The 22,601-nt window shown below is 42.6% G+C and overlaps 1 protein-coding gene across 1 annotated transcript; it reads left to right on the forward strand.

The window, feature by feature from the left end:
* Positions 1-3,757: 3,757 nt before the first annotated feature.
* On the forward strand, positions 3,758-22,283 carry utp11 (UTP11 small subunit processome component). The gene is made up of 8 exons (XM_078237174.1): positions 3,758-3,924; positions 6,100-6,161; positions 6,512-6,614; positions 8,348-8,461; positions 10,883-10,976; positions 17,827-17,957; positions 18,439-18,549; positions 19,914-22,283. Exons 1-8 carry the CDS (start codon positions 3,862-3,864, stop codon positions 19,995-19,997), a joined length of 762 nt encoding a protein of 253 aa, XP_078093300.1. The 5' UTR covers positions 3,758-3,861; the 3' UTR covers positions 19,998-22,283.
* Positions 22,284-22,601: the final 318 nt, after the last annotated feature.

Raw genomic sequence — 22,601 nt, forward strand, 5'->3', positions numbered from 1 at the left:
AAATGCTGGAAAAACTGAAGAGTCGTAGTCTTGGGAGACTCTGTTTTTTCTCTGCACAGATCTAGACAGACTTGCCAAGCCTTTCTAGCATTTACTGCCTTTACTTTGGACATATATAGACTGCTTTTCCTGGTCTGCTCCCACAGCTTCTCTGCAGTTCTTTTCAAGCTAACTATTGAACGTGACTGCTTTCTGACACAAGACTCTGTGAGGACCACTATAGATTTCTTCCTCTAGCTTGAAATAATGCAAATCTTCTAGCTTCTCCCCTCCCCCTCACAAATTCCAAACTGAGCTCAAGCTTTCACCCAGAGTCTGTGCAGTGAACAATAAAGTTAATATTTTCTTTAATTGCTAGTCTAACTAACACGCGTGTCCTGTGGCTCTCCCAACTCAATGAATTGCAGCCAACACAATATCTGTCTGTTTCCAAGCTGCACAGCTCGCTTCTGCCAGCAAATATACACAGATAAATTAAATGAAGGAATCTTCTAACCTCCACAGCCCATCTCTATGCAATGTGGTATGTTTGAACAGAACGCAAACTAATTGTTTTTGCTTTCAGCACAACTCTTGGATTCTGCAATCCATAGAAATATTAATTGGAGTTTTACAACCCTCTTTTCTAGAATTGTTAGCTTTTAGCTTCTTTTATGGAGATAACGATAAACAAGCTGGCTCTACCAAGAAGTCCAGAAATAGATATTTATTGTTCAGAGTTTGCATTTCTCACTCTCACCTTGAAGATAAACATAGGTTAGCTTTTAAAAGTAATTGGCTGGGATTCTCCCAAAACATTTTCCCAACAAGCGGGAAAATGGGAGTAAATCCCACTGTTTTTTTTTAGCGTGATTTCCAGAATGAATCTCCAACACTCTGAACATCACAGACTGCCCAGTGTGATTCATTCTGAAAATCAGTGGGTGGGGTCTATTCCCGCTGGTCAGGCCTGCAGCCTAGCGCTGAGTGGGCCATTGCACATGTGCCAATCTGTCAGAGCAGAGATTGGCATCTGCGCAGCGGCCTCACACTGCCAGCCTTCCGATTGCTGGCCAGCTTGATCGCTGACCTTCGCCCTACCCCCCCTCCCCCATCTTGCCCCTATGTCCCCTGCCCCTGGGCCAACTCCGATCTCCCCAACCTCCCCAGACCGCTCCCACCCCGATCCCAATGACCAGCCCCAATGTCTCTCCCCAACCCCTGGCCAGCCCTGATCTCCCCCCGACAGTCCCAACCCCCCACTGATGACCAGCCCCATCCCCCAGACGTAGGACTGATCCAAAATGGTCACAGAATGGTCCATGGGTCTAGCAGCATGATGCTGTACATGAAGACCAGCTTGGCATGGAGGTGGAGAACAGGAATTAGTCTGCACTGACACACTGATGTACAGCACATAAAGAGTAATGCAGCACTATGTTGGGTAACTTGCGATGCACTCACCTCAAAGTCTCTGGCGAACTGAGGGCCACTCATTAGCAATTGGGTTTGGATTGGGTTTGTTGCCAATGTGATTTCCCACAAGATTGGAAGGCCTGATGGGATACCGGTGGGTTTTAAGGAGCATTTATGGAATAGAAATGAATGTAAATGGCGTTCACATCACCAGCCAGCAGGAAGATTGAACTGCCATTAACCTCTCACTGGGAGAATTGCAACTTAACTTTATACCAGCAGGTTTCCAACTTTTTGGCTCCCACAAGATTCTCCACGCTCACCGGACACCAAGTCAGAATTCCTTCCGGTATTAGTGAGTACACATCTTCTAAAGAAGGTCTTCCCATCTCAGGAAGGACACAGTTGCTTTAGACAGAGAGATTTGATTCCTGCAATGAGGTGATTGTGCTATGAGAAGAGATTGAGTAGTCTAAGCCTATATTCTCTTGAGTTTAGAAGAGTAAGAGTTGATCTCCTTAAAACATGTCAAATTTTTAAGGAGTCTGAGATAGCAGATGTTGAATTTTTCCCGGCTGCGGAATATAGAACTAGAATACACAGTCTCAGAATAAACTGCTGGCTATTTAGCACTGAGATGAGGGGAGACTTATTCAATCAAAGAGTTGTGAAGCTTTGGGACTCTCTACCCCAGTGGGTCACTGTCTGTGCAGAGGTTGCATGTTTGGAAGGCGCTGTCGAAGGAGCCTTGATGAGTTGCCCAACGCATCTTGTCATTGGTACTGCTACTATGCGTCTGTGGTGGATGTTAAAGGTGATGTATGTGGGATGCCAATCAAGCTGACTGCTTTCTCCCTGATATGGGGATAGGGCAGGGAAATAGAATTCAGGTAGAAGATTAGTCATGATCTTATTGAATAGTGACGTAGGCTTGAAGGCCAAAATAGCCTCCTCCTATTTATTATGATTGCATTTTGTTTAGTACATGCTGGAATCAAATCTTGTTGCTTGCATGGCTCAATACTATTTCAAATACCACCTTTATCCAACAGGCTATCTCAATAGGGCTAGCAGTCTTTTATTTTTCAACATCTTCCCTCTTGTCTTCTAAAGGTGCTGATGTCTTGTTAAGATGCTCTTTGGTATCTGATCCTATGTTGAAGATGGAATAAAAATATTGTATCAACAGGCCAGGCAATTGCAGATGGCAAATCATGTGAATAAAGCTCCTGGGATAAATCCAACACATACCAGTAGACTCAAGAACATATTGTCTTCCACCTTCTCATGTCAGGAAAAAGATACAAAAATCTAAGAATGCGTACCAACCGACTCAAAAATAGCTTTCTCCCTGCTGCACAGTGTTAGCACTGCTGCCTCACAGCACCAATGACCCGGGTTCAATTCTGGCCTCGGGGTGATTGTGTGGAGTTTGCATGTTCTCCGCGTGTCTGCGTGGGTTTCCTCCGGGTGCTCCGGTTTCCTCCCACAGACCAAAGATGTGTGAGTTAGGTACATTGGCCATGCTAAATTGTCCCTTAGTGTCAGGGGGATTAGTATGGTAAATATGTGGGGATAGGGTCTGGATGGGATTGTTATCAGTGCAGGCTTGATGGACCGAATGGTCCCCTTCTGCATTGTACGATTCGATGATTCATCATAGACTTTTGAATGGACCGACAGTATATTAAGTTGATCTTTCTCTACACCCTAGCTATGGTGGCACAGTGGTTAGCACTGTTGCCTCACAGCTTCAGGGACCTGGGTTCAATTCCCAGCTTGTGTCACTGTGTGGAGTTTGCATGTTTTCTCCGTGTCTGCGTGGGTTTCCTCTGGGTGCTCTGGTTTCCTCCCACACTCCAAAGATGTGCAGCTAGGTGCATCGGCCATGCTAAATTGCCCCTTAGTGTCCCGGGATGCGTAGGTTAGAGGGATTGGCAGTGTAAATATATGGGGTTATAAGGGATAGGGTCTAGATGGGATTGTTGTTGGTGCAGATGTGATGGGCTGAATGGCCTCCTTCTGCACTGTCGGGATTCTATGACTGTAACACCACGTTCTGCACCTTCTTCTTTCCTTCTCCCCTATATACTCTATGAAAGGCATGCTTTGTCTGTATAGTGCAAAAGGAACAATATTTTTCACTGTATCCCAATACACGTGTCAATAATAAATCAAATCAACCAGAATTGGCAACTCTTGATGAAAACTCTGCTGGATTTCTACAGCTATTACCAGGCAAAAGTGAGTTGGAGCTGCACAGGCTGCGTTTCTCCATCTGTCCGCTAGGGGAGCAGTGGGGCGGCTCCGCCCCTCAGTAGATCCCTCGAGGAGGATTGCCCGGATACGGTCCCGCCCTCGCGAGTGCCCGGATGTGCAGTAGCGCCCAGCCAGCGGGCTGGGGCGCGGCGGTCGGGCCGGAAACGCGAACTCTGACCCCGGAAGCAGCCGAGTGGCGAGGGCAAGATGGCGGCGGCGTTCCGTAAGGCGCAGAAATCGGTGCAGCGGAGCCACCGGGAGCGCAGTCAGGTGAGTGCCCGGGGAGGGGGGGGCACTGGGTTCAAAGGAATGAGGACGATTCGGGAATCAGCCACAATAAATAACCACAGCCGGACTTTCACCAGCATCTGTCTCAGTGCAGCTGCCGGCTCCAGATGTGGAGCTATTGGTGAATGTTTCAGGAATTTCAGCTTCCGAATGGGAATTCAATCATTAAAAAGGAAAAAAAAAACAACTCCCAGGACTACAGGGAAAGAGGGAGGTGGTGGGGCTGATTGGATGGCTGTCAAAGAGCCAGTATGAACAGGAGGGGCCGAATGGCAGCCTGTGTGTGATTGTATTGAAGTGACAAGAGCCAAGCATCCACAACTTTAGTTGGAACTCACGTGGAACGATATTGGTTAGAATGTGGGCGGCACGGTGGCACAGTGGTTAGCATTGCTGCCTCTCAGCGCCAGGGACCCGAGTTCGATTCCCAGCTTGGGTCACTGTCTGTGCAGAGTCTGCACGTTCTCCCCGTGTCTGCGTGGGTTTCCTCCGGGTGCTCTGGTTTCCTCCCACAGTCCGAAAGACACGTTGGTTAGGTGCATTGGCCATGCTAAATTCTCCCTCAGTGTACCCGAACAGCTTCCTCTGCCTGGCTGTTCTCTTGTTAAACTTGTTCTCACGTGAAACAACAGCTCCTTTGACTCCACTCCTCTCCAAATAAAAGATGATGCTATCTGTCCTAGTTATGCCTTGCTTTTTTGGGATATGTGCAATGTTCTTTGCTCCAGTCTGCTTTCCTTGCTCACCTCTTTTTTTCCAGTATATTGACTGTCTAAGTTCCATTTACTGCCCTTGTCCTGAACTGGAAAATTAAATCAAATATGCTTTCAATTTGCATCCTTCCCTCATGGTCCATCTCTGACCCTCCCTTGACTTCACCATCTGTACCTCTGCAATAGATGTTGATCATTTTTCACCATGAAGCTGATATGGTGAGCCTTGGCTGCATTTCCTCTAATCTCACTCCCTACAAGGATTGCTTGAATGTGGCAATGATACCATGCATAGAAAAGCTTTGAATATGTCTTCCTTTTTCCTAATACTGTCTCTTTTTGCCTTGAACTGTCATCCCTTTTTTCATTTAATTTAATCGCTGCCTCAGTACTTAAACGCTGGAGGTGGCAACAGGTTTTAGCTGTCCTGACTAAAGGTCAGATGAAATGTTGACCCTGTTTCTCTGTCCGCAGGTGTTGTTTGGCCTGCTAAGTATTTCCACGTTTTCTGCCTTTATTTCACATTTCCAATGTCGCAGTACTTTGCTTGTAACTATTTTTCAATTGCTTTTTAAAACACAATTGCTAGAAAGCACCAGAAAAATGTCTCTTTCCAGTTGCACCTAAATTTCTGAGCAAAATTCTGCACCCATTTTCAACCAGCGTAACTGCAGGAAATGCGTATGGGTGACTCATTAATCTGGGTGAAGTTGTCATAAGAGCAGGGATGCACAGCATAATAGCTTACATGACACACTTCTACCCAAATTTCTTTGATCTTTTATGCTGGATGTTTGCTTTACACCCCAAACGCACATGTTTCTGGGCTCAGTGACGCAGGGAATTCACACTCGTGTCTCACAGATACTTGATGTCGAAAGCTGTCTTCTGTCACTTGCCTGAAGTTCAGGAGCACTTTGCAATCTGGATATTTGACTCAATCAATTAAATTCTGACGCGAGTGTATTCTTTCTGAGCTGTTTGACTTTGGATCTAAGGGCACATAGCCCCATCTTAGTGGCAGACTAATACGTGGGTTTCCTCCGGGAGCTCCGGTTTCCTCCCACAGTCCAAAGATGTGCAGGTTAGGTTGATTGGCCAGGTTAAAAATTGCCCCTTAGAGTCCTGGGATGCGTAGGTTAGAGGGATTAGCGGGTAAATATGTGGGGGTAGGGCCTGGGTGGGATTGTGGTCGGTGCAGACTCGATGGGCCGAATGGCCTCCTTCTGCACTGTAGGGTTTCTATGATTTCTATGATTTCTAATACCTTGTGCGTTATATGGCATAACACTAAAATCCTTATGTAGAACAATGTATATTTCTAATTAATAAGATCAGTGCTAGGGGAAATTTGCATTTAAAAATAAATTGCCCTTCAAATATTTTGAGTAGAATTTCAACAAAGGTGTTTTCTAATAATATCCTTTTCACCCGCTGTGCGCAGCTTGGATTCCGAAAGCGACTGGGTCTGTTGGAGAAGAAGAAAGATTACAAGCTCCGTGCACAGTGAGTGTTTCATAAACTGGAAGTTTATTCTTTGAATTGAACCCATAATTATACTTTTGTTAAATACTCTGCAGGATTTCAGATTTGAATATTTAGAAATATTTACCTATAAATGCTACCTGATATCATTATTGTTTTTAAAATGCATCCTGTTTGAGGTTTTGGACAGAGGATGAGAGAGCAGAATTTTCTGATTATTCACGTATGTAGATTTTGAACTGTTAGCCTACCAACAGAATCTTAACTCAGATTTATGTAACCACTGTTTAAAATGTCCCCAAATTAGACTTGGTTATTTTTGTAATATCAGAAGTCTTCTGGAGGTAAGACTGCTGCCTTGCATTTTTCAGGGATTACCATCGCAAAAGGAACACTCTAAAGGCATTACGTCAAAAGGCGTTAGACAAAAATCCAGATGAATTCTACTATCGAATGACCAGCACTAAACTCCAGGTAAAGTTTTTTTTGTCAGTAATGTAAACTCGGTTTATTTTCTGCCAGTGATGTGACTTTATAAATTACAGTGGACTAGATTCCCTGAGATTAAATGTATTATCCACTAAAATACCAAAGATGTTTTCAGTTCTAGCCTGACATTCATTAGACTATCTGATTGGTTCCAAGTCTTTGGAAAGGAATACTGGAGTTTGTAATAAGCCAGACTGTTCCAAAGTATTTTTTAATAACATATACACTACAGGTCGTACATGTACAACTCACGACTCTTGATAGAGCTCTACCCCAACGAAGCAGTTCACTGAGATTCTTTAGAGTGTAGGCATCAAATCATGCGAGCTATACTATTCCTAAAGCAAGCGGCATCTCCCTCCTTCCAACCAAAATGAGCCATCATGGCATCCCCTTCAATTTACACACTGAATAACCAGGCTAAATATGTTTAACGCCATTTTCAGATTCCAGCCAATCAATATAACTCAAATTGAAGTAATGGTTTAAATGGTTCATGCTGGTTCCATAATCTTTGTTTAGAAAGAAATTACACCTCATAATATAAATGAACAAAGCTTAAATGGCTTCTTTCAACTCCTTTGTATATGTATGTGTTAGCAGAGAGCAACTCAAGGAAGATATAAGAACATAAGAAATAGGAGCAGGAGTAGGCCATCTAGCCCCTCGAGCCTGCCCCGCCATTCAATAAGATCATGGCTGATCTGAAGTGGATCAGTTCCACTTACCCGCCTGATCCCTATAACCCCTAATTCCCTTACCGAACAGGAATCCATCTATCCGTGATTTAAACATATTCAACGAGGTAGCCTCCACCACTTCAGTGGGCAGAGAATTCCAGAGATTCACCACCCTCTGAGAGAAGTTCCTCCTCAACTCTGTCCTAAACTGACCCCCCTTTATTTTGCGGCTGTGCCCTCTAGTTCCAGCTTCCTTTCTAAGTGGAAAGAATCTCTCCACGTCTACCCTATCCAGCCCCTTCATTATCTTATAGGTCTCTATAAGATCCCCCCTCAGCCTTCTAAATTCCAACGAGTACAAACCCAATCTGCTCAGCCTCTCCTCATAATCAACACCCCTCATCTCTGGTACCATGAAAATGGTTTTCATGTACAAGTTAATATTTCCTCTTATGTGCCCTGGAACATCTGATGCATTTTATGCTGTAAATCACCAAAGCGAATTTATATTACATGTTCAAGTGAAAACTATTCAATGTCCTGGACACTGATGCAGTTCACATTGCTGTCATGTCATTGTTAATGCATTGTTACGTTATTGAAGGCCAGTCCACTGCTAGAACGATATATCATCCAGTTCTCACCATATATTCTGGAGCGAATGCTCCTACGCCTGCACCTACTCCTAATGAGTAAGCTTTAGAATTAGTGCGCCTCAGTTGTGATCTATCAGTCTCTCTCATTTGGACATTGTAGCCATCATAAAAGAGTATAGTTTGCAAATGGAGCAGTAGTTTTCACTTTTAAATGAAAACAATGTTTAATCTCTGTTCCTATCTGTATGATTTCATTTCATTATTAAGTATTATTTTAAATTCCCTTTATCCTTTGAATATTCGCTGTACCTACATTATTCAATGTGAGTTATGTTTACTCACACTGGTGAAGATGTTTTTCTCTTGGTCTAAAGAAATAGTGACTATTCTGCTCTATTTCCCCATTCAGTTTTAGAAATATTTTCCAATGTTTTCTGTTTAGGACGGAGTTCACATCATTAAGCAGCCGAGAGAGGAAGTCACAGAGGAGCAGCTAAAGATCATGCGAACACAAGATATTAAATATGTGGAAATGAAACGGGTCGCAGAGTCAAAGGTGACTTCGTTGTTATTGTTTTGACCTCTTGCTGGTGCTTTTCTAAGAGTGTCCCTCCTTCAGTTCAATGAAATTGGCCAAGTATCATCAAAAATTGAAATTTTTGCAGCATTTTTCAATGCAACCTTTCTGATATTTCCAGTTATAGAACGTGCTGCTTTTCACCTTCTCTGGTTTGAAGGAGGGAAAAAAGCAACACTTTTTTGTGACCTTGGCAGAAGCACTTCCCACTGATTAACTGCTTCTTCCCCAGTTCTGCACCCTTGCATGTCTTTCTTTAATTGTGACAGCGACCACTTGGTGGCACTAACACATTTTTTATTGATATTTGAATTTGTCATTGCTCAGAGACACTTTCTCATTAAAGAAGAAAGTTCAGACACTGTTTAAAACTTGTGTAATACCCACAGCTGCTGCTTTACAATTTGTTTATTTTTAAGGTCAACACTGCGTTGCTTTGGTAAATTAGAGAGGAAAATGTTTTATGGGATCTGCATTGCACCGGTGCTGTTTGCAAGGGGAGAAAGATAATGCATTACAGAGGAAGCAAGCAATTCAACTTCATATTAGAAATATTGAGATCAACTGGTTATTGTTAACAGTCCTCATCTAAGTGTTTGACCTCTGCTAGTATTTCACTCTCTTGAGCTGGATCTATGCCCTTACAAATGATGGATTGGATGCGGTTGCCTCCATTTCTAACAGATCCCATTTTCGCGGGTAGTGGATAGGGGGGCAAGGCATGATTCACATGGGATGAAAACCCAAACTCAGACAAGAGGCCCACAATTCAAATGGCCCCACTAAGGCCCTGGTCCAGCAATCAACAGGACTCTTTGCTGCTTCTTCTCCCACCCCAGAGATATAAAGACCGTTATCTCGATAAAACCCACTTTGTACAGTTGTGGTCAAATGTTTTACTGATGTCCCCTTTTGCTCCTGCTGATGACTCCAACCGTACATCGCTGCCACATCAGTTGATCCACTGTGCTTTCAGACTGGCATTGGTGTGTGAAAATTCCCTCCAAGTGAACACTGCAGTGATAGCAGCCATCATTATAAGTCCTAATATTAACTCCCCTTTAATGCTGATTCCATCATTCTCCATCTGTGCAGTAGCCAGAACATGAGTAACTCTGGCTTCCTGTTTGACTCGGAGCTGTGTTTCACTCCCCATGTGATATCTAATACCAAAGCTCTTTCTCCCATTTTTATAATTTCATTCACTTTAATCGCTACTTCAGCCCACTGGTTAAAAACTTCATACAAGGATCTGTTACCCAGAGTTTCATTGATCACCTTCTGTTCATGAACCTTAATGTGTGCTAAACTTGGCTGTCATATCCTGGACACACACACACACCCCCCTCCCCCCACTGTTGGAGAATCTGGAACTAGAAGGCACAGTTTGAAAGACTGAGGAGGAATTTCTTAGCGGGTCTTTAGAATTCTCGATGAGCAGTGGAGGCTGGGTCGTTGAATATATTCAAAGTTGGGTAATACAGATTTTTGATTGACAAGAGGGTCGAGGCTTATAGCAAAATGGAATTAAGATCACAATCCGATCTTATTGAATGATGGGACAGGCTTGAGGGGCTAAATGACCGTCACTCCATATTTGCCCATCCTCCTCCACAACATGATCTACATTGGCATCCTATCATCCCGTTCCTCATCATATTGAATTTAAAATCCTCATTCCTTATCTTCCAATACATTCATAGTTTAATGCCACCCTCAATTCACAATGACCTCCAGCCTTGTATTCCCTCCTGCACTTGTCACCTTCCCCACTCTGGGCTTTACCCCATTAGTGCTGGTGATTTCACGTCTCGGCCTTATTCTGTAAACCATACCACCTTTTCACTTCACTCTTTCCATTTTAAAAAATTCCAAAACCCATCCTTGTGACTAATATTTTAGCCACTTATCCCAACTCTCCCGTGATTGCTTGGTTTCTATTCCTTTCAGTCGAAAAAGTTACCTGATTTTGGACACTTTCTGCGCTAGTGGTGTTGTGTGAATGCATTTTGCATTCTAGCAGAGGTCCGCAAAACTAAAGGCATCATACTCCACAAAGTGTCGAAAGTGCAGTAAGTGAACGAAAGTCAAATAATTTCATGCTGATTTCCTCTGACCTGTAGCTCAGAAAATTTCAGGCTCTGGCCAAAATGCAAATGTGGCTCACCAACAGTAATTAACCCAAAACGGACTCCAGGATTGCTGGCAATTAGGTGTTAGAGTTTTAGAGACAGTCAGGTAAAATACATCTGCACTTCAATACCTGTCAAGGTATCACATGCATTTTTGCATATTTAATAATAGCTTTTATTCTGGAAAAGTAAACAGTGGGAATAAGGAGCCTGCTGTGAAGCTTCGTGTGTACTGATTTGATAATGTGAATTTCTAATACATTTGCAGAAAATTGAACGACTCAAGTCTGAACTCCATCTTTTAGAGGCTGACGGAAAACCTCCCAATAAGCACATCTTCTTCTGTGTATCCAGAAAGGAAGGTGCTGTATCATGTTACATATTCTGTGATTTGCGTACTAATTTTTAGCTTGGCTTTTGCTGAATTTGCTAATAAAGATTGGACTTGTGATAGAAGGTCAGACTATTTGAAAGTCTTAGTTCTTATGCAGGTCCATTGCTTTGGATCATTTCCACATTCTTCTGAGAAACATGATCGTACATTCAATTCAATTTGATTTACTCCTTTCAAAAAATAAATTCCCCTCGCCATTCAGCTCTTACTCATAAGGGTGAGTTTCCTTTTCCAGGTTTGGTTCCATGTGTGCTGATTGCTGTGTGATGTATTGCACAAATGAGCAATTTTTTTAATTAGGGGAGGTGCACCATGATCACTCCCGGGGATAACCTCACTCCATGGCCACATATATCTGCAATCCCAATAGGATGTACTCAGTAGTGATTTAAGAGTACAAACCCTGGCTGCTTTCCCTTCCATTCCTTAACCCAGGGGCATTGTCTTAGACTTCCAATTCCACTTTAATAAAAGTTAGCAACCATAAATATACTTAACAAAAAGGAGTGTAGATAGTTCTGAAGCGTCAGAGAGATTTTGAGTTTCAGAGCAGCTTGCAGTCCTGTCTGCAAAACATTTAATTACAGAAAAACAATGGATTAAAGAATGTTCCACACGAGTATCTGATTTGTGCTTTGCGATGCTAAAAAATAATAAGGCTTAATATAAAAGATTTTACTTTGTAAGTTAAGAATGCATTTCATTGCTCAAAGAATTGATCCTTGAATGCAATAGATCTGTTCAGCTGCAAGTGGCTCATTTACAAGTCCTTGCTGACAAAATCAGGTTGGAAGTGCTTGGTAGTTATAGAAACAAGGCGCAGTTAATAAGGAGTGGTGGTCTGAAGGGGCAATAGAGGATCATTTGTTGGAGCGGCACGAGGAACCTTTCTCTGTTTCTGCTCCTTAATGTGTCTGACCTGGAAGAGTCATGATGTCTACATGGTGACAAAGCATAAAATGGATAAATGTTCCATTGTCCAATCCCGTTATCAGTTGTCTCTGGCTTGTCGATATTTGGAAATATTGGTAGAAGGAAGGAATGTTGCATTTTAACTCTGTTTTTTCAGGGTTTTTGAGTTATTTTGGTTGCTGTCACAGGCGATTGCAGTATCAAATGCAACAAAATATATGGCAATATATATAATTTAGTACTCAACATTCAATTATGTGCTAATTTTAAGTTCCGAGCACACTTCTATGGCAATGCACTCCAGTCCTGCCAGTAAATCCTCAACAAACCAACATAATTTGAATTGTTGATAACTTAAACTTGCACATAAAAAACAGAGTTAGCACTATCTTTCTGTTCTAGTTGCATTTCTTATATTTGTGTACCCTGTTTTCTGAATTTATAGCCTTAGCAGTAACCCTGTTCCACCCCCAACCTGGTAAATCCTTTTGGTTTCTGTTGCCTTTTCCTTAGTATGTTAGAGTCATAGAGGTTTACAGCATGGAAACAGGCCCTTCGGCCCAACTTGTCCATGCCACCAAGTTTTTACCACTAAGCTAGTCCCAATTGCCTACATTTGGCCCATATCCCTCTATACAGAGCCTCTGGCTTTGATCTTTGGGTCCTCACTGTCCACGGGGATGGTGCCAGAGGACTGGAGAGTGGCGAATGTTGTTCCTCTGTTTAAGAAAGGGAATAGAAATGACCATGGTAATTATAGACCGGTTAGTCTTACTTCGGTGGTTGGTAAATTGATGGAAAAGGTCCTTAGGGATGGGATTTACGACCATTTAGAAAGATGCGGATTAATCCGGGATAGTCAGCACGGATTCGTGAAGGGCAAGTTGTGCCTCACAAATTTGATAGAATTTTTTGAGGAGGTAACTAAGTGTGTTGATGAAGGTAGGGCAGTTGATGTCATATACATGGATTTTAGTAAGGCGTTTGATAAGGTCCCCCATGGTTGGCTTATGATGAAAGTGAGGAGGTGTGGGATAGAGGGAAAGTTGGCCGATTGGATAGGTAACTGGCTGTCTGATTGAAGACAGAGGGTGGTGGTGGATGGAAAATTTTCGGATTGGAGGCAGGCTGCTAGCGGAGTGCCACAGGGATCAGTGCTTGGTCCTCTGCTCTTTGTGATTTTTATTAATGACTTAGAGGAGGGGGCTGAAGGGTGGATCAGTAAATTTGCTGATGACACCAAGATTGGTGGAGTAGTGGATGAGGTGGAGGGCTGTTGCAGGCTGCAAAGAGACATAGATAGGATGCAAAGCTGGGCTGAAAAATGGCAAATGGAGTTTAACCCTGATAAATGTGAGGTGATTCATTTTGGTCGGACTAATTTAAATGTGGATTACAGGGTCAAAGGTAGGGTTCTGAAGACTGTGGAGGAACAGAGAGATCTTGGGGTCCATATCCACAGATCTCTAAAGGTTGCCACTCAAGTGGATAGAGCTGTGAAGAAGGCCTACAGTGTGTTATCTTTTATTAACAGGGGGTTGGATTTTAAGAGCCGTGGGGTTATGCTGCAACTGTACAGGACCTTGGTGAGACCACATTTGGAATATTGTGTGCAGTTCTGGTCACCTCACTATAAGAAGGATGTGGAAGCGCTGGAAAGAGTGCAGAGGAGATTTACCAGGATGCTGCCTGGTTTGGAGGGTAGATCTTATGAGGAAAGGTTGAGGGAGCTAGGGCTGTTCTCTCTGGAGCGGAGGAGACTGAGGGGAGACTTAATAGAGGTTTATAAAATGATGAAGGGGATAGATAGAGTGAACATTCAAAGACTATTTCCTCGGGTGGATGGAGCTATTACAAGGGGGCATAACTATAGGGTTCGTGGTGGGAGATATAGGAAGGATATCAGAGGTAGGTTCTTTACGCAGAGAGTGGTTGGGGTGTGGAATGGACTGCCTGCAGTGATAGTGGAGTCAGACACTTTAGGAACATTTAAGCGGTTATTGGATAGGCACATGGAGCACACCAGGATGACAGGAAGTGGGATAGCTTGATCTTGGTTTCAGATAAAACTCGGCACAACATCGTGGGCCGAAGGGCCTGTTCTGTGCTGTACTGTTCTATGTTCTATACCTATCTTACCCATGTAACTGTCTAAATGCTTTTTAAAAGACAATTGTACCCACCTCTACTACTGCCTCTGGCAGCTTGTTCCAGACACTCATAACCCTCTGAGTGAAAGAATTGCCCCTCTGGACCCTTTTGTATCTCTCCCCTCTCACCTTAAACCTATGCCTTCTAGATTTAGACTCCCCTACCTGTGGGATTCTTTTATATTGTTTCAGAAGTGATCTAACCAGCGTTTTGTGTAACTGGCAAAACTTCCTCTCTTTATATCCTAATCCTTTAGTTATTATGACTTACTTTCCTTAGCTTTTTTGATTATTTTTGTACCTGGCTACACCATTTTCATGATCTGTGTGTATGGATCCCTAAATCTTTTGGGGCTGTTGTTAATCCCAGCTTCACTTTTTTAAAAAAAACCTGATTTTTCCTTTTTTTGGTTTTGGTTCGAAATGGATGACCTCTAATTGTGCTGAAATCCATCAGCCACAGTTTTTCCCACTCAATTTGTCAATGTCTCTTTGTAAATTTATGCTCCCACATACACAAATTGCTATGTCTCATCTTTGTATCATTGGCAAACTTGGATATGTGGCTGTCTCTTGTATATGGTTTGAATAACAAATATAATTAATATTTGAGGCCCCAGGACAGATTCTTGTGGGGCGCCAATTGCCATTTCCTTCCAAATCTAGTACATACCCGGTATCTGTACTTTGTCTTCGAGCCTAATCCATCTAACCTAATCAATAATTTGCCTTTGATTCCATAAGGTTTAATTTTAGCAAACCATCTTTTGGAAAGTCAAAAACTGCACCATAGACATTTTCCTCTTCCACATTTGTTCCTTTCTGAAAAGAATCTGTTAGGTTTATTGGACATAACCTACCATTGAGAAATGATTGTTGGCTTTTCAGTCAACTAAAATTTCTCAAAGTCATTTTGTCCTTAAACATAGATTCCAGTAACGTCCCCCACTGCAGCTTCTCAACCAGCAAGTTTATAATTTCCTGGTTTTAATGTTTCAACTTTTCATCGATAGCAGAATTTATATTTACAGTTTTTTAACCTGAAGGGACAATTCCTGAGTTGAGTGTTTTGGAAGATTTATGGTTCAGGTGTCTTGGTTTCCTCACCTGTTTCCTTTCAAACCCTGGAGTGAATTTAACATTCTGCCCTGTGGTAGGTTTGGTGCGAGGGTGGAATGTGGGGGCCCCTGCTGCCTTTCTGCCTCCATCCTGGTTAAGTCTGTGGCAGGAAAGCCTGTAATGGGCCTTCCTGCCCTGCCGCCAATTGAGGCCTCTGAAGCGGGAAATTAGAGTCCAGTTGAGAGCTTCATCCTGCCCCTGGTGAGCACAATGAGCAAACCCGTGTGGGATTGCTTATGAACTTCCGAACTGGGAGTCCTATGTTCAAAGTCACCCGGTGCCTGATTGTGGGAACCAGCATCAGAAAGGCGGCGCCTGTTGAGAGCCGCTCCCTGCTGTTGCTGCCAATGTCCCCCACCGCCGCCATCATCACTCAATCCATGGCCTGGGATCCTGTAATGATCCGAGGCTTCAGGCGACGTCAAACTGATTTCAGCTACCATCTCCCTAGTGGTGGTGCCTTGGAATACAACTGCCGGCCTGTGATGATAGTGTGCTTTTTTTAAAATAGAAACCCTACAGTGCAGAAGGAGGCCATTCGGCCCATCGAGTCTGCACCGACCACAATCCCACCCAGGCCCTACCCCCACATATTTACCCACTAATCTCTCTAACCTACGCATCAGGACTCTAAGGGTCAATTTTTCACCTGGCCAATCAACCTAACCCACACATCTTTGGACTGTGGGAGGAAACCGGAGCACCCGGAGGAAACCCACGCAGACACGAGGAGAATGTGCAAACTCCACACAGACAGTGACCCGAGCCGGGAATCGAACCCTGGGCCCTGGAGCTGTGAAGCAGCAGTGCTAACCCACTGTGCTACCGTGCCGCCCCCTTTGAAAATACTGTGCTATTGATATATTTTATGTTTATGGGGAATATTTTAAAATTCCACTTTATGCTGCAGGTAGTCGGTATGTCTGGTAGAAATATAGCTCAGCTGCTGGGTGGGCAGGTTAGTTACTTGTTTGAGCCACGTGTGGTGGGCTCTTACGGCCTTGCTCGTGCGAGACCGGAAATTCCCGCCCAAAGTCAATGGACATTTCCGTTGTCGGCCCCTCGCCTGCCCTGATTCCGAGGTCGTCGAGTTCTGGCGGTAGCGTTTACTTAGGATAGAGTGAATGGGCTCTTGTTTATAAATGGGGATTTCCCCTGGGGTTTTGATTAAAGGAATGGAATGTGCATTTAGGTTTACAGGGTCATGTGATGATGGAAGGAACTAGGTTTGTAGCATAGATTTTGTGCTGGTTTATTTTCAGTTTAGAGTTTTTCAGTTCTGGCTGGGGCTTGTCGGAAGACAGGTCTGCAAGCTGCTCTGAAACTCAAAACCTCTCTGCGCTTCAGAACTGTCTACACTCCTTTATAGCAAGTATATTGATGGTTGCTAACTTTTATTAAAGTGGAATTGGAAGGCTAAGACAGTGTTGCTTATTTGGAATGCTGATAAGTTAGAAATTAAAGTTGTTTCCTTTCATTTTTAAATATTGTGCAACTGTTAATAGTTAAGCTGCTTCATTTGTTAGAGTTATATTTAAACTGTTATTAAATAAAGTTGTTTTATTATAAAAGATCCCTCTTTTGTCAGCAGAATTACTCCTGGGGTGAAGCATCCTATTCTCTCATTTATGCTGAAATAGAAAAATTGTTGGGGTCTAGTCTGGCTTCCTAATGTAATTTGGGTTCTGGTCTGGGACTTTGGCCAGTGGCTTATGGTGTTTGGGACTTCCATCTCTAAGGTCTTTGATCCCAGGGAAGGACTGTTGCTGTCCAGCAAAGTGTCCAAGTATTATTGTCTCAAGTAAGGTTTAACATTAACACTGCAATGAAGTTACTGTGAAAATCCCCGAGTTGTCACACTCTGGCACCTGTTCGGGTACACATTTAGCACGGCCAATGCACCTAAGCAGCACGTTCTTCGGACTGTGGGAGGAAACCCATGCAGACACGAGGAGAGTGTGCAAACTCCACACAGTGACCCAAGCTGATAATCGAACCCGGATCCCTGGAGCTGTAAGGCAGCAGTGCTAACCACTGTGCCACCGTGCTGCCCAAGTAACATATTAACTTTCTCCAGCTCCCTAGTCCATGGGTGTGACCTCTCTTGAAGTGGAAGTCATCAAATATTGGGCATTTGTCTTTCTTTAGTGTCATTATTTTTTCCTCGTTATCTTGCTAGTGAGTTCCAGTCCTTAATTCATTATTAGTTCCCTTGGAACCTCTTCTGTATTTATTTCCTCTACTGTGAAGACGCGAAAAGTAATTCAGCAAGCCTGTTATCTGTTTTTTAAAGCCTCTCATTACTCTTCACTATTCTTTTCTTCTAACATAATACCCTTCCCGAATGAACATCCCAGGCCCCTTTCCCTTTCATCTCTTCAAAACAAGGCCAACTGGAGTACCCCGCACTGTGTACGAGTTGAAATAATAAACTCTGTGTGGATTATCATTCCTGGGGTCTCTTTGGTCCACATAGCATGATACAATCCCTGACAGAGCTTTATATGATTATATGATTCCAGTTGTTTGCAAGTTGCACTGACGGCGCAGCATACTTTGTTAATGTTCTGTTCTGATTAACCTTCGATTGCTCCTTTTACAATATTTGAAAAAGCTCTCATTTACGTTTGTGCACAGTGAAGGAATTTGACTTGGCAAAGCGCCTCAATACAGTTCCAGAGCTGTTAGACCGAGTATATAACCGACCAACGATCGAAACCTTACAGAAGGAAAAAATTAAAGGAGTCACAGATCCCCAGACCCTCGAGGTAATAGAAATCACGTTCAGATTAAAATGTACTTAAAATGAGAGCAATCGCTCAGGCACACTTGAAGCAATGTTGGCATTTCAGAAAGCTGATTGGGCATTATCTTGGCATTTAGACAATATGACAGTCATTTGAAGCTTGTGACTGTTAATTTGCAGAGGGTCATTGTTCTAGCTGTGAGAATCAGCATGACCATGTTTTACAAGGCCATTGTGTTTGCTCAGAAATACAGCATTGGAGCAATTGTTGGTGTTCATTCATTCTTGCAATCTCTGTGTAGATAAAAGTATATTCTTTGAAGACAAAGTGATTGCTATAATACTGTAACCGCAACAATTTTTGCTTTTGTAAATGCAGGGGAAATCAATTAATTTATCCTGATCAATCTTGAACATTCCTCTCTCTTCTGCCCTTTTTGCAGTTACTCACCTTTACAATGATTACCCCTTTTATCCTCGCAATTTTTAATTTGCCCTTTCAGAAACTTGCTCGCCAGAGAAAGTACCAGTACGCCATGCTGGAACAGCACATTGAGAGAGAAAAGAAGATGTTTGTAGTGGCCCAGAAAATGCAGACTCGCAAAGACCTCATGGTGAGTATATAGAGCTCACCATTTTATCAGTTTATTGTGGATTTTATAGGCCTATACACCACATTCAGGTAAGAGTCATTATTCACTATAACCATTTTTGGAATTTCAAAACTAAGAACAAATGTTAAATGTCCAATCTGAAGCCACTTGGACAAAAATGACTTCTGTGCCACCTCTCAAGTTGTAGCCATCCTTGAAATTTTTGGATAGGTAAGATCCTTCTTTCTTAAACTAAACCTAACGCATCCTTTCCTGGAATAGGGACGATAAAGCGATAGGTGGAAAGTGTAAGGTGAGAGCGTTTTTCACCCGGTGCTGAAATACATTTAATGTCGTGGTTTCTCAGACCAATTATGGGTTAAGTCTACAATTTAGCATAAATTACTGTCAGCCTCCAAGACTATAAGGAAGGCTGATCCTGTGTGGATGCGTACGCTTTTGCCTTGGCTGTGTAGATGCATAACTTGGACTCTTGATGGCCTTGCATGAAGTTCAGTCCCTGTTCCCATCGACTTGCAGACATCTTAAGTCGCTGATACGAGTTGATCTTGGGGGATTTAATCATCAGTGAGACCAGAACACTGAAAAGTAATTCTTTCCAGCTCTTCAGGCCCACAAAATTCAAACAAGGCAATCCAATGAATAATAAAAGCACGAGTTTAGACGAGTTGCCTGTGATTTCTGGGCCAGATTTCCAGAGCTCGGGGGCTGCAGGTTGGACATCCTCTGATGCTCTTCTAGAGTTCTGCTTAATGCACCTCATTGGGGGCTTTATTTTACATCCGTCTTTACCTGAGAGTCCTGATGCTGTTTGCCAAAGTGGTTTCAGCTTGATAACTGCAGAAAGATGAAAGGGGAAAAGGCGGGTTCTGTGGTATGGAATTTATTTCAGAATTCTAAAATAATCTATTGGAAAAATATGACTCTTACACCATCATTGTAGGAAATCAGCCCATACTGGAATCTGGATCTGGATTACACCTAGCTTTTTTTAATGAAATACTATTTGTGTAAGCGAAAGTGATTCAGTAAATGGTATTGTAAGTGCATTTGCACACGTTTAGGCAGATGAATTGCCTCTGTTTCATAATTACATTTTAAAGCCTTCAATTTCTTTTGGGGGCACTGGTTAATTTATTTGAGAGATATTTTGATGCAGCTTTAGGCAGAAGAAAATAAACCTGAGGTTTTCCTTTTTTAAAAGCCGCAAATAAGTGCAGCTTGCGTGTGCTCTTGTGAAATTGTATAAATCATAAAAAAAGAAACTTGTAGAATTTCAGATAAATTAATTTGCTGTGTTGTAAGCTTTGTATGTGTCGATGAAAACCTCTATCGTCATTTTTACCTAAATGGTCTTTTCACAGGACAAGACCAAGAAGGTGAAAGTGAAGAAAGAAACCGTAAACTCTCCGGCCATTTACAAATTCAAATCTCAGAGAAAACGCTGACATGTCTTCAACGGGCAGTTAGAATATTGCATAATGAGCTACCCTTTTCACAAAGATTTTCTGAGAAGATTGGGTTTCAAACCTCTTGTGTCTTTTTGTGACATTTAAGATTTATTGGCTGGCTCTTGTCACTGTAACATTAAATGTACGGGAAGGGAGCGTTTATTTTGGGTGACGTGCTTTCTGTTGACTGCTGTTAATCGGTCATCAGGAAGGAAAGCCGTCAGCATTTGCATCGAGTTCGGATGTGGTTTAGAGGTATGGTATCAATCTCATTTTTTAAATAAACAAATCTGACGTCAACTGACGGAAAAAAGTGTTTTTTCATTAATGGGTTTTCTGAAGATACTGTTTGGGGAGAAGTAAAACACTGGGTATACACACAGGAGGCACAATTAAAAGTTTATTATAACTCTATATAAACTCGTTAAGAGCCATTATAAAGGACCGGTTTGTGCTGACTTACCGAATTTCATCCAGATTTGAAGATGGTTATAAGTTGCCTGTGTCTCCTGTATTAGGGGGAAGAGGGGAAGAAAACTGCTATTTCTGATTGATATCCACTGACCCTGATCAGAGAGTATTTAGTGATGTCAGGATCAGGCTTGGCCGGTGGTTCCTTCCCAATTTTCATGAGTTAACCCATGCCTTTTTCATCTTGTGGTCGGATTGCCTCTGACACACACTGGAACCAGACCCACCACATCAGCACTTGTAGAAAAGGGGCAAAGAAAAAAACGGGTGAAGAGAAAGGACTGCTCTGGGGACATATGGTGACGTAAAGCTCAGTGACAAAAGTGACATTTGAAATCTGTAATTATTAGATGTTATATGCAAATGCCTGGGCAAAAGACAATTAAATGCAAACTCCTGATTCATATTGGACATTTACTCCATCCCACCACTTTGGATGGTACACATTCTAGTGCCAGTATGTGATGGCTATCATCTCTTTCTCACTAACCTAGTTAGTAATATGTTCTCGTTTTACTGCAAAGTGTCTGCTCTTATTTAAGTGCCACCACATCGGGTCTCCTGGAAGCAGCACTGGATGATCTTTATTGGCTTTCAGGCTTGCCTTGGCGTCCCACCCTACATCCTAAATGGATTTGATTACCCGAGCAGTAACCCCACTGTCCCTTACCTGAGAAGCACTGATTTATTATTCAGCGTCATTGCGGAGCAGCTAGAGTCTTCATTAGAGCTGAAGGAAGATCTGTTTTGTCTGCCTCGTCAGCATCACTGAACCTCATCCCCAGGAGGCTTGATACAAATTAATTAACCTAATTAAAAACACTGATTGCAGAGATGATTGGTGTGGTGCTGGCGGCAGTTGCACATAAGCTGTATGGGGCGGAACTGCAGCCAACTGATGTGTGACTGTGCCGAGACACGGCTGCACAACTAAGCAAACCTCATTAAACCAGATTTTATTTTGCATAACTTGTTCATCTTTTATTTATCAACACAAAGGATAAACTTAGTCAACGTTATTTTCTACTTAACAATACTAAGTCATCCAAAGTAGTTCCTATTCTGACATGATCCATTGTAGAGTCTGGTGTAAAAGTCATCGCTTGTGATTTGTTCTCCAGCAACTAAGCAAAGTGAAACATCATTTTAATTTCTCTAATGCGTGATGGTCTTGGAAATTCTGAATTGAAGTCCACAGTTTAAAGGCGTAAAGCCCTTTACTCCTTACTGACCTGCCGTTTCAGTGCGCTCAGAATAAACAGGTTAATGGATAGTTGGGGACTCATTATCTGTGAACACCAGACAGGAGTTTAGAGCTGTTATGTACACAAGTAGAACAGCCAATGAGGGACCACCCGCACTTCAGCAATTCATCATTTAGCCGCTCTTTTGTGTAATCATTTTGATAAATGTGATGGTTTTACCAGGATGTAGTGTATGAATTGATTATCATTGTAAGCAGACTACACAGGTAAGCAGGTGATAATTAGTTTGCTATTTCAAAAATAGATGAATTATGTTGGAAGATGGAAACAGCACTTCATTCCAAACTAATATCCTGAAAATATAAAATTACAGGGATTTTTTTTCTACAGTTTTTACCTGAAGACGTGCTGAGACACGGGCACTATGCTGCCAACAGACTATTCATCTCTTATTTCTGATCTGCCGGATTATTTTATGCTTCATGAACCGACGGAATGGTGGAAGGTATCATTCGAATAGTTATACAAAACTTAAGATCTTGACAGAATCATAAAGATATTGTGCATATTTAAGAACTATTCTCAGTTATTAAAGTGGTTTCCTCTCAAACACTGCCTTTTTTAAAAAAAGTGCCTTTACGCACTCAGTAATTATGAGAGTTAACTAAATCAGTAAAACACCAAGGGCGAAATGGGGGTGGCACAGTGGTTAGCACTGTTGCCTCACAGCACTAGGGACCCGGGTTCAATTCCCGGCTTGCGTCACTGTCTGTGCGGAGTCTGCACAGGTTTCCTCCGGGTGCTCTAGTTTCCTCCAACGTCCTGGTTGGGTGCATTGGCCATGCTAAATTCTCCCTCAGTGTCCTTGAACAGGTGCCAGAGTGTGGCGTCTCGGGGATTTTCACAATAACTTCATTGCAGCGTT

This window comes from Mustelus asterias, chromosome 21 (assembly GCF_964213995.1).
Source record: "Mustelus asterias chromosome 21, sMusAst1.hap1.1, whole genome shotgun sequence".
Classification (NCBI taxonomy): Eukaryota; Metazoa; Chordata; class Chondrichthyes; order Carcharhiniformes; family Triakidae; genus Mustelus; species Mustelus asterias.

What these genes read in the sequence shown, in the direction of transcription:
- utp11 (XM_078237174.1), top strand. Translation starts at nt 3,862, where the DNA reads ATGGCGGCGGCGTTCCGTAAGGCGCAGAAATCGGTGCAGCGGAGCCAC. An exon ending in GATTACAAGCTCCGTGCACA is followed by an intron (nt 6,162 to 6,511) that starts GTGAGTGTTTCA and finishes TGCATTTTTCAG; the next exon opens with GGATTACCATCGCAAAAGGA. An exon ending in AACGGGTCGCAGAGTCAAAG is followed by an intron (nt 8,462 to 10,882) that starts GTGACTTCGTTG and finishes ATACATTTGCAG; the next exon opens with AAAATTGAACGACTCAAGTC.